Source organism: Diplotaxodon limnothrissa, linkage group LG13, assembly GCF_057381915.1.
Source record: "Diplotaxodon limnothrissa isolate DT_005_m linkage group LG13, D_limnothrissa_male_GT1.1, whole genome shotgun sequence".
Classification (NCBI taxonomy): Eukaryota; Metazoa; Chordata; class Actinopteri; order Cichliformes; family Cichlidae; genus Diplotaxodon; species Diplotaxodon limnothrissa.
In genome coordinates this window covers 16,198,202-16,214,816 of record NC_140608.1, presented here as the reverse complement: position 1 = coordinate 16,214,816, position 16,615 = coordinate 16,198,202, and the positions used below count along the sequence as shown (strand labels likewise).

Here is a 16,615-nt window from a genome sequence, read left to right as displayed (position 1 = left end):
TTCAGGGTTCAGGCTGTCTCAGACACCAGTGGCGGTTTTGAAAACAAGACCTGCCACCTCTCAAACTGAGAGATGTGTCTAAACCAGGACGATGCTAGAATCCAATCTTCGTGAATAAACAAGTCTTGTGAATGGGTACTTTTCGGCACTTAAATTTTGACATACACACCATTGCCGCTGTGTTGCAGTATGTTGCTTCTCAATTTCTAAAGGATATTGAAACAATTTTTCACCATCCACCTTTACTATATGATAAATATCAAGAGGGGAGACTGCTGCTGAAATGTTCATTTTTTTATGGTAAAACTGACCTGAGTAAGGTCCTAATCACACTGGTTGCTTTCATCGGCATCAGCTGGGTGAAACAATGCAGAAGGAATGAGTCCTGCAGTGTTGATGGTTGGACAATGTCTATGGCGGTGCTGCTGCCACCAAGTGGAGCTCGGAGGAACTAGTTTTTTTCTAAATGAGGCCAGATGTCACACCTGCTAAATTACCTCACTACCATATGTGTAAGTGTAACATAATCCTAAATCCACCTGACTTGCCTTAATCTGTGCTATTCAGATGGAGAAACTGCAAACAAGCTTTGAGTCGAAGTTTGAGGCAAACAGTGTTCATGCAGCAACCTGAATTATTTACTAGGTGTACTGCCACATGCTTACCTTTTGCGCGTCTTCCCATTTCTCCTTATTTTCCTCCTCCAGGAGGTTGCTGATGATTTGAAAGAAGTTCTGTGGAGATGATGAAAGGGAAAATGCATAACACTCCCACACACCAGCATAACAGGCACTGCAGCTAGACGCTTTTCTCAAATCATGACATAAACACCATGCACTCCAAAAACCTACTGTTATGGATAATATACTAACATTTACGATAGCGAAAAATAAGAGATTTCTGTAGGGGCATAATGATTTTCTCCCGCAGGGCTCAATAGCACCAGGAAATCTGCCACTGAAACCGTGATGGTAAACGATAGGAGAAATGATGGAATTTGTGCTTGAGCTCTGACAGCAACACACCTTGGACCTCCTGCAGCTTGCAGCAAACACTTAATGCTACAGGAGAAAAGCACAAGCTGCAATCAGAAAAAAAAAAGATGAAAGGGAATGTTTGAGCAGCTGTGTGGATTGTCTTCTTCAGCAGTGGAGAGCGGGACTGCTTGGGGTGCATGCCTGCAGTCGTAATAGGACCCCTGTCTGATCTTTAGCCTTGTTATTTCGTTTGGTCTACAATATGCCTGAGGGAGTGGCTCTCTCTCTTGACACAGGCTATCTTGTTTTCTACTTGAATGCTTATGCTCCCTCTGGTGGTAATGTGCCCACTTTAACACTGCATTAGCGCAGAGACACACGGAGGGGTTGGGCTGGCTGACTGCTCTCCTGTCTGCCCACACACGCTCCTAATAACCAGAGATAGGACATTTTCCTCATTTCATAGGTTTTCTACGGTAGGAAAACGGATGAATGGCATCTTTGTATCCATCCATGGACAAAACATTTGGGGTTTTGCAGAATATTAAAAGGACCATGCGCCTTACATCAAGAGGAAACTGTTGATAAAAGTGGACTAAACCAACAGAAAACTAAAGAAAAGAGCATCTCTGACAGTTTGTAGTCCAAATATCACCACACTTCGGAGGTGCATGATTAATTGAGTTGAATTTTTCTTTTTTTTAATTGAATTAGATCAGAGTTTTGTAATCACCTAAGTAGGACAGCTTGTTTGTTTTTGCCTTTCTTTATGTGCTTTGAGTTACCTGAAACCTAGAAAACAGCACAATGCCAAACACTACGGCTATATTTCAGATTTAATATCTGACCGAGCTTATCAGTAAGCAGAGAACTGTGTGGCTGGTATTTAAATAACTGAACTTTCCTGCTAATAAAGGAGAAATTATTACTATTTCTATACAGCAAAGAGCTGATGGACAAGTCTCGCATTTTTCTAATTTCCTGGAGCTGTTACTCATGACTTTATCCAGAAGTAACAAACACAGACAAAACCTGAAACCTCACGAATAAACTACAGTAGTATGCTGTTACAGTATGCTTTTGGCATCACATAATAACAATTATTTTATTCTCAATTAGCAAAAAAAAATTGCACACATATATAGCACAACCATTCACACATGCACACGCAGCAAAACAACCACATATATATATAAAAAAACCTAACATGTATGCATGCTGGACAGAATAAAGAGGCCTGTGAAGGGTGGCTTTGAAATTGGCACAGCCCTGGGAGCATAAATTGTCTTATTGGTGATGGAGGTGGGGCTTTTGCTATAATCTCCATCATCCTATTGACATAAAGAGGATCAAGACTGCAGTCAAGCCCAACATGATGAGATGAAACAGCTTAGGATGTGGAGTAGATCTCCTGATACAATAGAGCCCTGGGTGTTTGTGCTGTTTCACACACAATAGAATTCATTTTTCTCACATTACACATTATAGCTCTGGTACCCAAAATGATAAAACATTTATGTTACCTAAGTAACGGCATGGCATCCTTGCATACTTCACAAAGATTCATGTCCACATGTTCAAATGAAGCCAGCGTCCACTTACTTGCACGTCATCGGATGACGGCTCATAGCTGGCTCTCTTGAAGGTCTCTGTCACATTGCGAAGGATCTCTACTGAAGACAGGAGGTCACCAGCATAGAAGTTCCTCCTCTGGGTGAGATCCAGCAGGTTTTTTGTGACCTGGGACATCCCATCCCCCGCCAGCATCCTCTGGCCCTTGGCAAGGTGCCCCTGAACCTCCAAAAACAGGAGAGGACAGAACTTGGGGCATCGGTGTCCTCTGTTGAGTTCGCAAGATACACGCTAAGCTACACATTTAGATTAAATGGGGTGCAAAAAATCAGGAAGAAAGACTCTACTCTCTAAGGCCCTTTATGTGACACTTATATCTACGCCAGGCCTGAAATGTATTCTGCCTCGCGGATGTTTTGAAATGAGCCAATACGAATAAAAGAGTTAACTGGAGCAGAAGACACACATTTAGGCAGAAATTGCAGAGTGAAATGACATCTCACATCATTGCACAGGGTTTACGTCCATAAATACACGTTCACAGGTGCAGCGCTATATGTGCTATCTCAGCTCTTCTGAATTATTTTATTTTTAACAGTGATGGAGGGTTACCAAAATTACCTATTCTAGTGGAAGCGCTTCTGTGTTTTCAGGCTGAAGGCAAACCTACTAAAGCAAAAGTACTCGAAATGGTGCAATAAAATGCACTCGGGCTTCAATGAAAACTGCTTTTTGTGTGATTAAAAAGTCTCATCAGACGACAAAAGAAAGAAAAAAAGAGAGAATTCACAAAAGGTTCTCTTGAGGGAAAGATATGATTCTATTAAACTGAAAATACCGTTTCACTGAGTTTCCCTAACTGTTATTTATTTATTTACTTTTTTCTTCATGCTGCAAGTCTTATTTTAAATGAACAAAATATTGCAAGTTGTTGCAGTGGATCCTATTTACCAAAACATAGCAAAGTGCAAGTGACGAGTAACCGAGGAGCAACATATATTGTAACCGCGATATCATCAATATTGTAATTTATTTAGAAACACAGACGAGAACATGCCTGGAACTCTAAATTCAGCAGCTGAAGGACATCAGGGAGGGAAAAAAAGGAAAAAAATGTGTGCTTAAATTTGCTCCTCTATTGGAAGTGGTTAATCTTTTTGGCTACATTGTGATGAGAATTGGGAGGGGGACACTGGGGAGGTAATTTATGGTGCATTGGAAACAGAGGCTGTGAGAGGGAGCTGACTTTGCACCTACTGATTGCTGCAAGTATCTGAATTCATTTGTTATGCATCGAGCATAGCTGGGCTGCTCCCAGAAGGCCATACCGCGGTGATCCAAAGAGCAGCGTCGACTAGTGGTGCCTGTAGAGGAGGAAGGAGACAGCGACAGATTTGGAGAGGAGGATTGGCGAGGGAGGGATGAGAAGATGAGCAGGCGCAGAAGAGGTGGGGGGGTAGGTGGAGTTAAGACCAACGGTGGGGCAAAGAAAGGCAGATTGAAGGGGTAGAGTGGGATTAGTTGGATATGAGAGGAGGGGAGAGAGACAAAAAGGAAAGAGAATAATATTAATACTTTTAATGAGAGTCTTATCTTTTCCTCTTTGTCCGTCATTCACCATCAAAATTTGATGTAACCCGCTCGTTAGAGAAGGCAATAAAGAAAGGTTTATGGAAGGAAAGTATTACAGTATTTGAACAGAAATGGTTTAATATTATGCCAAACGACACAGTCCCGTGCCTTTTAATATATGCTCTGCGTGCCCGGCTAATACAACTTGCAGTCGCTTATTCAAACATGCAGCAACTCAGCTGTGATAGCTGTCAGGCATTTAAACAGTAATCCTGAAATAGCAGAACTACCCAATATCCACCCACACGGCCTACATAGGGGTCCAACATCACACCTTCCCAGCTGTCGACCTGGTGGAGTGCACTTCACACATCACCCCACCGCTCCAAAACAGGTGCTTGACATCCTGAGGAAAACTCCCACAGCACAAAACATTTCCCCTGGCATCCGGGCTTCACATAAAACCTTCACTATCTCTTGTTCTCCTCCGTGCTCTCTCTCTGACTTTCGCACACTAACACACACAGACAAAGAGAAATCACAAACACCCCCCCACACACACACACACACGCCCACCTTCTCCACAGCTACTACTTGGTGATATCCACTGAAGCCGAGAGTGCACGCTCGCTGTGTGCCGGGAGCAACCATGCATCACCATGAGACAACCCAGGGGGCAGCAGGAGAGGCCCAGTGCTTTACACTGGGCTGAGCCTCTGTGTCCCTCAAAGCGGGTTTCACCTGGGTGGTTTAGAGTTTTGCTTCACAATCTCTACCACTCTATCTACTGTTAAGGATGCCAGCAATCAAAAGGATGCTCGCTCTGAATTTTTATCAAAAAGATAGTAAAAAGTCTGTTTTATGATGGTTTGAGACCTAGAAATTAGGCATTCACTTCAGTGTTTTGGCTCTGACATTCCAAAAGGTCACTGTAAGCTGAGAAAGGTTGGGTTCTTTGAGTGGGAATTGCCAAAAAGGCACAGAGCAATAAGAAGAGGTCAAATTCAAGAACTGCTTGAAATTGATAAGCATTGAGGTTGCTCAGTGATGTGAATTTTGTCCACGTATAGACACGAAGCAGGAGTTAAACAGCAAGAGAGGTAATGTTTTGGTCACCGGTAGCCTGTGTTTATATTATTAATATACTGTATGATGTTGCAATTTTAATGTGATTTCAGCAGTCCTCAAAGACACAAATTACCCAAGGCCAAAATCATTTTAATGTAAAATCCCTGCACTGGAGCTCGTCTTTTATTTAAATAACCTAATTTTAAGTTTGAAAAAGGGGAGCTCTCGATTGTGGTTTATAAGTGTGCAAAAATAAAACCTAATAGCAGACTTGCACTTTATATAAATATGTCCATAAGCACACCTTACTTGCTCAGGAAAGATGCACTCCTGAAGCCACCGTATGCAAACAGCAAAACAAGAGTAAAAGAAGCTTAATGAATGGTCAGTGTTGAGAGATAGACACTGATTCATTTGTAAGTCTTTCTTTTGCCAGTTTTGTGAACTGAATTTCTCCCAAACTGATCTATTTTTAAATGAAGTTTATATTGTACAGATATATAATTAGATATCAATCTGCCTTGGCTTTGAAACGGGTTGCTAGTGGGATCAAATAGGGTTAGAGACACAAACTCGAGGCCTTCGCTGTAATTCTGCCCCAATCTGTCATCTGTCCTTGCATCATCAGTGATGTACATGGAGTAAGTTGAGTATGAAATATAGGTCAGTGGAGATGTGCTTGATCAAAACCAAGGCTGCACTCCACTGAGGCGCTGACCTGTCGCTGTCTGGTTTGACAGTGCTCTCGACTTGGGTGCCATTAAAAGAGAATTTTTATTCAAGTGATCCTCACCGAGACGGAATACTAAAACAGTGTTTACCAGCTGAGGAGTTGGAAACGAGACAATGTTAAAAAGAGGCTTTGAACAACATTTCTGTGGTTACCATCCGGTGGTGAAAAAGAACAAAAAAATCCCTTACATTCTTTAAAAAAAATGTTTCTGGAATATATGACAAGTAAAACGTCTTGGATTGAAATGGCTGCCATTAATATTATGAAAAGGTAGAACTAACAAATAAAAAAATGAATACCTTCCCCAGTGAAGGGTGGTGTCTAATTTATTTGCTGGAGACGGCTGGATAATTTTCTCTGCATTAACCTGTGAAGAGTTTGTTTAATAGCCTGTGGTGTTGCTGCTTTAATTGCTCCCACTTTCAGTTGGATGACTTGAACTTTAATTGATAATTGAGATTTGGGGCTCTCATTACACGGGCACATAAATAACAGTACATGAACTTTTGAATGCAAAACATCTTCCGCCAAAGTAACTAGTACCTTCAGGTCTTAGCGGGAATAGAAACGGCATATAAATCAAACTCAAAGGATTTATTGCACCGAGCAGCCACTGGCAGGTTTAGCAAATAACGCCGATCCATTCATACAAATGCAATGTTTTGCTTGGAAACTTAGGGTCCTGGCATTCATGTGGGTGTTCCTTTGACGCTACAACCTATCTAAACGTTGTTTCAGGCCAAGCACACACCCCCGTGGCAACGGCACTCCCCGGCATCAGCTGCCTTCCTCGGCAGGACAATGCTCAACGCTGTACTGCAAAATCTGCTCACAACAAAGAGCCCAAGGCACTGGCCCGGCCTCCCACTCGCTCTGAATATGCTTGGGAACAAGCCTAAACAAGCCTAATAAGTAACCCATGGTACTCAAAAGATCTACTGCCGGTATCACGTGCACTAAATGATGCTTCCAGGGTTCTGTGTGCAAACGTCACTGGGTCAGAGCTGTTTTTCTAGCACGAGGTGGACCTATACAAGATTTGGCAGATGGCTTTAATGCTGTAGCTGATCTTGTGTCATTAACAATACCTTGTTGTTGTACCTAATTGTTAAATTGCTTTTGTTCTGAAACAAATTAAACCATACACCTTTATTTAATGAAGGACCAGACTATGATAAATGGGCAATGGAAGCTCAAAATCTTACAGTTTTCATTGTGCACACTCTGCATCTAAAAGTAGATGTAAATGTAGCTCGCATGTTTACCAGTTTGGGGACATTTTTTGCTTGGCTGCTACACTGCGAACAAATTCATGTGCCATACGTGTCTCGCTTTTCCCCCCATTCTTGCCTCCGGTGGCAGTTGTCATCGCCGATGACCAAGTCGGTGCGGACGCCCCTGCACCCAGCGCTCTTTCTGTGATGACCTTGATGACGACAGGCGCTATGGGTGAGTAGGTGCTGAAGCCCCCTAACACATTGGGATGTTTCACCCGTGCCGTCACACTGCATTCGTGTTGCCCACTTCAGACATTTCAGTTACCTTCTCTGATCAATATTTCATCTTTGTTTACCTCTGCCATTTCGTATCAGGCTGTCCAGGAAGGATGAGACTATCAGTGAGGAAATTCACTAAAGGTTTGAGTCTGACCTTGATCTAATTCCAGGGCAAAGGTTTTGAAGAGTTGTTTTCATTTATGGTTTCTTAATGTATGCTCCCCGAAACCTGCTGACTCTAGAACTGTGATTAATGGCTTTAGAGATAAACTTGACCTGCCCTGACCTATTGTCTATCACCATCTTTTTCCCAGTCCTCTGTGCCAGCTTTGACAGGGAGGATGCACTATACTGAAACATGAAATATGTCTGCTAGCTGGATTTTTACCTTTTTATTATGAGACTGTTATAGTATAACCCAGTTCTTTGGCAAAGTGAAATAGCATCCCTGATAACATCACTTTGGGTTCAAGATGTACTGCACATACGGTACCAATAGCACATCTTGAACTTGAAGACTTTTACGTGAGTCCACCAACACTGGCAGTCACAAAGAACTCAGCCCAGAGTGCTGACCTAGTACAGGCAGCATCGACAGCGTGCTCACATCTGAAACTGCATCCAAATTAGCTGCATGTAAGAAAATAACACGTGGTCTGAATTAATCTTCTGTGTCGCAGCTCACGCGAATATAAGAAAGCTCATTAAAGCAGAATAAAGAGCCTCGCCTTGTCTGACCCGAACTTAGCACATAAAGACAACGCTTGGTGTAAATGAAATTCTTAGTAAAGGTCAGAAAGGTGTCGCATTTCCAACATCACACAAATAAACACACACACACACATACACACAATCCCTCACCGCAAGCTGGAAATAGCTTAGTGGTGCCAAACAGTTATTAGCCATAAAACTAATGTCAAGCCGGAAAGCTAATGTCATGCTACTAAATCTTACTCTGCGTAACTTTGCCGCAGGTGAGCCATCTGTGAATGACAGTGTGTTTGCTACTACATCTAGTTTGCAAGTTAGCCATTTTATGGTCGGGGACGAAATGTAATTTTAGGAACGCCAGACTGTTTTGCATTTTGCAACAGCTTACTGTGTCAAACCCACATGCAACTTTCTACACACGACAGCCCTCCACTGCGCCGATGTCTGTCTGCTGTTAGTAGGGTTGCCAACCGTCCCTTAAAATACGGAATCGTCCCGTATTTCGAAACAAAAGTACAAGTCCCGTATTGAGCTAATAAGGGACGCACTTTGTCCCGTAATACAGTGAGAATCAAAAGTAGTCTATAACTTTTAATGGAATTAACGCTTTGTTTGAAAACAAGCCCCCAGCCCCTCTCCTGCTTTGTGACCAATGAGCTGACAGCACACTTATGACAATTCGAGTATGACAAGTCAGATTACCGCTCATCTCATTGGTTGAGGAAAGGTCGCTTACGGAGAAAATACCGGAAGACAACCGATGACCACAACAACAAGCATGGCCAACAGGGAAACAAACGCCGACACTGCGGTGCAAGTCTCGGACGGCACACTGTGCCTCCATAAAATGAAGGTTATAACAGAAAATCTGTCGCTCGCTCTCTCTGTCTTTCACGCACACAGACACACCACCACATCAACTTTGCTAAATTGCTAATGAAAAACATTGATCAGGCAGCTGTGATTGAGCAGCAGTGTAAATCCAACTATTTTCACGGTTGTTGTGGTCGTGATAATTTTGTGATGCCACATGGAAAAGGCTCGGATGAGCTTTCCAAAGTTCTACAAGTTGTGCCTCCATCGCTTGTGTCCAGATCACACGCTGCACAGCTGTGCTGCAACGTCTTTTTCACCGACGTTTACGTGTTTGCGCGTGAGCAGCTGCGGTGACACCCTCACGAGCGATTGATGATCGGGAGCTGGTCGTGAGGTGTTAATCGCTTCTCGTTACCCCACGTATACTACACGACGCACGATGAAGGCCAAAATCGGGCTGATCACCAAATCGGTCGCACGACTCAAAAATCGGCTCAAAATGGGCCAAAAATCGCACAGTGTGAGCCCAGCATTAGAGCAGCAATGTTTGTTCGCTCAGAGAAAGAAAAAAAAAAGGCTGCAAAAGTACAGGGAGGACTGGGAAAAGGAAAACACCTGGCTGGAAAAGTGCACTATAAAGCGCACTGCACTGTGTGCCGGCGCACTTTTTCCATAGGCATGCTTCTATTGGTGGGCACATGAAGAACACGAGGGGCATGAAAGCTCGGGGAACCCTTTACCAATTTTTTGTCCGCCAGGCCACGGCAGAAGCAGATATGGTATGTAAACACTGGTTTGTTTTTTTTAAACCCTCTGGTTAAGGTTAATATGGGCATGTGCGGTGAATATCAGCGCTATGTGGCCAGAAGTGTGATAATATAATTTATTTTGTGTAATAAACAACTGCAAGGATAGATGATTACAACAAATAGATGAATAATACATAAAAGTAATACATAGATGAATAATGATGATGAGTTATGATGCGTAATCATGGGAACAAGTGGGTTTACAAACAGGAGCAGCTGATTAGCTTTAGAAAAGCTGAAATAATACCTCAACTGAAGCCAATTGTACTAAATGCACTAAATGTGCACTGTTACAAGAATGATTTTGTTCTATTGTTTTCTATTAATTTATATAATTTTAAGTTAAGTAGGACAGAGTTCTTTTAAAGAAAGATTTACTTATATTCTCAAAAGTTAAGCATGACAGGCTTCTGTTTAAGAAAGAGACCTGTTTTACTGTGTTAATGTTGTCATTGTGAGCTAAAAATAAATGGCTAAATGATCATTTGTTTCCCATATGGTCATATCACAAAGAATATGCATCTGCTTAAATCAAGTTCAAGTCAAATGGTTAAAAAATAATTTCACACACAAAAAAAGAGCTACCACACTGGGAAGGGTGAAGACAACTGGGTTGCCCGGCCCTGGCCACGAGGTGTCCCTTATTTATTTTTCAGGGAGTTGGCAACCCTAGCTGTTAGCAAACTGACCTTCAGCAAGAGCAAAGGTAACCTGTATCACAGCAGATTTATCAGAGGTCGCATCCCTTTTTTATCCTCTCCCAGCTTCCCCCTCCTTTTTCTTCTTTTCAATAGCTCAGAGTTAGTCTCAATCTGTTACAGAACTTCAATTGCTCTCCTCTCCATGCACGCATTAAAGCCTCTGCTTATTGTCTGAAAACAGACATCAGTGTGCTTTTCTTTAACAATGCCCTCAGAATCACGTTTTTTTCCCCATCCAGTGCACAGGCAGTGTATTGACGGTGCAGTCATAAATTACATCACCGCATGTGGAAATGGAAAGAAGAGCTTTTATCAACTATCCGGAGAGTGTGCAGGCGAACTTCGACATTTAGGGCCAGCAAGCATTGCACCTTATGAAGTGGCAAAATTGCGCTGATACATGTATGAAAAGTCTTGTCTTGTTATTTTAAATTGGATGGAATCCAATATGTTTTTTTCCCTTGGGGGAATGAGGATAAGTAATAGGATTTTAACAAGATGAGTACACTTACCAATAAAGCTTCATTCTATAAGGACAATTAAACTAGTGATAATAAAATGAAAATCTAATTACAAAATGTCATTCAAAGTGATTACAGCAGAAGCTTTATTGCAGTGTATTCTTTTTTTTTTTTTTTTTAGTAAAATGCTTATTTGTACAATATAAAATTTGTAATTTCGTCTGTCTTTTTGCACCTTTTTGTCATGCAGGATTGCTATCTTAAATTTCCAGAAAATTTGAGTGGAAAAAATAAGTAAATCAAGGGTTGTGTCTCTGCAGACAAGTTCCATTCATTTGCCAGTAGTGCTTACAGTTTAATAATTATTTTTTCATTAGTTCGCTTGCTTGAATTTGCACTGCCACTTGTTTGCAAGTCAAATCAATGCACATTGCTCCAGGCAACCCGAGTTTGCCGTGCGTTTGACTTCCTGACCATGCCGAGGTGGGTGGCAAAATGAACCTAAATTCTATAAATCCCACAATATTTTCCCTGTGAAATCAAAAAGGAGATCTAACATCACAGATTAAAGCTTGTTTACTAGTGTTGGAACTGCTGCCAACAATGAAATGTTCAGTGTCAAACTGAAAGAAGACCTGAGGCAACTCGGCTTTTATTTTCACCATTTACTACATCCATCCATTTTCTTAACCACTTATCCAGGGGAGCCTTACTTGGCTAACTTTGAGCGAGAAGCATGCCCTGAACAGGCCAATGCAAAGTCAGACAACCACACACTCTCTCATTCACACCTACAGCCAATTTAGAAACACCAGCTCACCTAACATGCATGTCTTTGGACTGTGAGTAGAAGTCAGAGCCAAAGGAGACCGTGCAAACTCCACAAGCGGTTCAAACCAGGAACATTGTTGCTATAAAGCAACACAACTAAGTCTCATATTTAAAAAAAAGAAAATACACAAATATATGATGTAGCTTCTGTCCTCACCTGTGGCATTAGGGGGACATCTATTGAAGGCGAGTTCTCCTGAAGGGGTTCGTCTCCACACCATTGACACTGCATAGTCCTCAGGACAAATTTCATAAGGTGCTGGAGTGCAAAGTGATACAAACATTACTACATCAATGCTAAAAGCTTTTTAGTCTTTCCAATATGATGCAACAATTTCTTCATGCTGCATATTAAGAGGTATGGAAATATAGGAGATCAAAGCTGTATAGTTTCAGAGAGTCTGAGAATGCATTCATGGATTATAATAAAATTTACCCTCTTCACATGCCTCAGTCTTTATGAGGGAAGGTACTTCTTAATTATAATAATGGAAAAAACGTTTTTAACGTTTTTGTGGAACACTGCTTCCTTTACTTCAGAGAATAGAAGTATTACGTGACTTCATGTTTAAGACTCTACTTCAAAGGAGATTATTTTGAAAACCGTACTTTAAGCTTTGATGATACTTCAATTTCTCGGTATGTCCGTCACCATGATTTCAATTTCTTCATTTATTTCAGTCATCCACCTCTGCTAATCTGCACCCCCTCTTCAGACTCAGTTTTAACTGATCTCTTATAACAAGACATGTCAGTCAGTGCACAGAGATAATTATCTCCTCACTTTCATTCAGCTTCTCTGTGGCCACTCAGACTTAAGTCTTATTATGCTCTGACTCACCTGGACACCGCTGGTCACTGCACTTTCTGACTTCTTCTCCGCTCCCATCACACTGTTGCCCAGTCACCGCTGCCCCCTGACACACCCGAGCACGCCTCTGCCATCCACCGTCGCAAGACTTTGAGCAGCCACTCCACGGACCCCAAGGATTCCACTGGCCATTAGCTAAAATGGAATCATTTCTAGTTAGAAACCGACACTATTACAAATACAACAACTACTTAAAAAAAAAAACAGCAGAAGATCAACTAAAAAGAAACAGCTATAAAAATGTCTTTATTTAGTGTGTGATATCTTTAGCTTTTGATTACATTTATATATTTTGCTACTCATGCTTTTAGTTTGAAAACGTAATTTCTTGGCAGTATTTCACAAATGAACAATATCACCTGTAATAATCAGGGGTGTGTGTATTTTATGGCTAAAGAAAATGATTATTCACATCGTTTTGACGATATTAAAAAAACAAATAAAACCACACACACACACACATACATTTATGCTGACGTTTCCAAACCCAGAGGTACGATTTATGCCCTTGTAATGAACACTGTTAAACTCTGCGTTAGACAAAAAAACAGATGCTCCCCTTCAGCGATGTAGTAAATCACACGCCCTTCTGAATGGAAAGGTACAACACCGTGTGAGCAGGAAACACACACCGCTCATTCTAACCTCCACTTACCCCTTCTTCACTTATACGGGCATTTATCATGTCCTACAACTAACCTCTGTCGGGATTGCTACTGGAAGCAAGAAAAACCAGGAAAAACCACGATGACCTGTTGGCTGAAACTATCTGCAAGACATTGATCAAATCCCAGTGAATAGTGATTTCTTTGCCTGCACATGAAGCAGCTGATTCTTCAAACAGATGCATGCTCATGTGTTTCAAAGAGCTCATTGTTCCAGTAGTTCTGAAGAAATTGTTTTCATTTGAAAACACATAGCATTGATTCAAAAACCTGCACAGGCATTTATTGTAGTTATTAGGCTTTTTTTAAAGACTTTAATCTATTCAGTTACATTAAAAAAATACCAGAATTTCTAGGAACTAGCCAAACATGCATTTAGCTAGTTCTAAAAAGAAAAAATGATGCTTTTGCCTTGAACTCTTTGTCAAAGCAGTGCCTCCAGCACTAATGGACATTGTGCTGACTTGTTAAATAGTGGCTGTGTTTCTCACTAATGATTGATCTCTCACCTTGGAAACAAGTAGGACTTGCTAAATAGATAGGCCTCATTAAATGAATAAACTGTATAATGCATTCTCTCACTGTAACGGCAAACAACAGCATCACCTTCTTCATTATCATAAGCACAAATTAAAAATACGCATTCGCAAGCATTTGCCTCTGTTTTAGGGGTCCGGCAGACCACAGGGCTGGCTGATTATTGAAACAACATTTGTAATGACTTTGAAAACTAAAGAGGAAACCATGCTCCACACACACATATCGGCGAGCTACAGACTAGAAACCTAGCTGTTTTTGCAGCTACATTTGCATCAGGAGATTATGAGAGTGCTCAGACCCTTCACATGATCAGACAATTCAAAGCCTGATTGAGACCTCTAAGCAGACATCTTTGAGCCTCTAATGCATCTATGATGTTGACAGACAGTTCGGGCTGCTAACCCAGAATTATGTGAAAGGCATACAGTATATCTAACTGGATTTTTCAAATCCAATTGATAGAGCACGGTCTTGAACATTACTCTTGATTCTTACAATGCCGATTTGATTCTTGCTACAGGGCTTCTCTGTACGCATCAGGGAGAGTAAGATAGCTCAGTTAAAGGCGATAGATTGTGCTACATGGTAATGACTGTAATAATGATGATGACAATATGGGACGGGCTGGCTTTTTTTTTGTCTCTCTCTCTCTTCCCTGTTTAGAATCGTTGTTTTCAAATTTAGACATCAAAGCGGATATGGAATTAAGAGGCTCAGGATTTTTTACCTGTGCAGTCAGGATTATGGCACTCTCTGCTTTCTGCCCAGTGACCTCGACACTCAGATCCCCCATGGGCGGCTGCTGAGCACTGCCTGGTCCTCTGCTGTGTGCCATTGGCACAGGTCACCGAGCAATCGCTCCAAGAGCTCCACTCCTGCCACTGTCCGTCCACTGAGGCATCAACCACAACCCAACAAGCATGTCCCAAGTGAAGGGAAAAGGAGGGCAGACAGAAATGGGAGGAAATATTCAGATCACTATTCTCTCTCATACTGAAAGCCAATAAAACAGATGTTATGTGAAATGCAAAAATTTACAGGGCAACTTGTCAAATTTGAAGACTCAGACTTTCAGTCGGGTGTCTGCTTTGTTTTTTGTTTGTTTTTTCAACTAGAATTTCCCAATAAAGTCAGAGACAAAAGAGAATAAGACATAAAAAAAAAACAGATATTGGAAGAGTAGCTTCATATTAAGATTCATATTATTAAGAGGTTCAAAGCACACAGTGCCGCTACCTTCTTGTCAGGGAAGAGGGAAAGCATCTGAAATTGAGTTGTTTTCACTGAGTCTGCTAGGACAGCAAAGCTAACATTTACTGTGTGGAGAAACTCATCATCACTAATCTGCTTACCATTCACAGGCAACTGCGAGTAAGTGATTTTGACGTCAGTATTACAGTATTCCTTCTCAACAGGGTTACCTAAACCGCTTTATTGTGTAAGCTCAGAGTCTGCATCCATTCCCTTTTCTTTTTTTACTTACCTTTAAAATATTGCACTGACTAATATATGTGAGGTGTATTGCATTTTACAGAACTGATCTTTTAAACGAGTCCATGCTTTACTCATAACTGTTAATAAAATGATTTCTAACAGATTAAGCGAGCAGACAGATGATACCTGGGCAAAGGGCTATGTTGCAAAGTTTAGTCTGGGTCTCAGGTCCATCACAAGCCCTGCCTCCATGCTGGGGAGGAGAGCACATCCTAGTCCTAGTGCGGTGACCTCTGCCACATGTGAATGAGCACAGGCTCCACGGTGACCACTCCTCCCACACACCGTGTACTGCGGGCACAGAAAAGGCGTCAGGCCTAATCAATGTCTCTGTCTCTGATACAGCATAAACAAAGGCCTCACCGAACTGCGCTGAGCCATAAATGAAACAAAATCAATCAAAAGAATTAGCAACAGAGTAATGTAAGTAAAACACAGAGCACACAGACATTGTGGGGGCTATTCTCTAGCTCAGCCATAAGCTGCAGTCTCCTCCAAACATTTATCACAATAACAGCAAATGCTGCTCCTCTAACAACGCGCCATACAGTAGCACAGGTAGAACACAATAAAAATGTCAATCTCTGACAAGGGAGTTTCGACGTGCAGAACACCAACAATAAGAGTCCAGACTATCTAAACCAAGGTAACCATCAGGAACAGCAGGTCTAACAATGTCACAGTCTGTTGAATCTTCTTGGTTGACTGAGAATCTAATAGCAGGGGACCTTCAAGATAATGTGGGCTGACAATGGTTCTGGACAGCTGTCATTGCACTAACATACTGATCATGGTAATGCACAAAACAGACAATCTATAGCCTGCTTCCAGTCCTCAGAGTAAGTGTGCAATATTTAGACTACATATCAGGAAAGACGGATAAATTAAAAAAAGGAAAATGTATTGAACATTATGATGTTGCGGAGGTTATGTTGTTTCCTTTTGAATTATAAATCTGTGGCATGTTGTTTTTGAACAACATTTTGTCACCGCTGCTCATTAAAGCCAACATCAGTGAGATTATCTATCTAGCATTCAACGTCAACCGTGAGTTTGACATAAACGAATGCTCTAATACCCTCCGATCTATCTATTCAGATCATTTATTCCACTGAAACATGCTTCTAAATATAGATATTTCTAATGTAACACAATGTTTCTTGACAAAAGTGCAACTTTTAAACTATAATTGCTTTTTTTTTCAATTAATTTAAAACAATAGCTGGCAAAAGGCAGCATTCCTCTGGCATCTTGGTTTGTGTGTAAGCTTAACTGGGTTCTAGTTGACAGATGGTGAG

The 16,615-nt window shown here is 41.4% G+C and overlaps 1 protein-coding gene across 3 annotated transcripts in view; it reads right to left on the bottom strand.

The window, feature by feature from the left end:
* adgrb3 (adhesion G protein-coupled receptor B3) overlaps positions 1-16,615 on the bottom strand; it is a 119,162-nt gene that overhangs the window by 43,277 nt on the left and 59,270 nt on the right. For 2 of the 3 annotated variants that reach the window (XM_085369372.1, XM_085369374.1), the window contains exons 4-10: positions 15,444-15,608; positions 14,551-14,715; positions 12,589-12,753; positions 11,905-12,006; positions 3,807-3,913; positions 2,580-2,774; positions 666-734 (exon numbers count right to left, since the gene is read on the bottom strand). In XM_085369372.1, coding sequence (XP_085225498.1) covers positions 666-734; positions 2,580-2,774; positions 3,807-3,913; positions 11,905-12,006; positions 12,589-12,753; positions 14,551-14,715; positions 15,444-15,608 — 968 coding nt within the window. The remainder of the gene's footprint in view (positions 1-665; positions 735-2,579; positions 2,775-3,806; positions 3,914-11,904; positions 12,007-12,588; positions 12,754-14,550; positions 14,716-15,443; positions 15,609-16,615) is intronic. The other variant, XM_085369373.1, reaches the window with a different exon arrangement.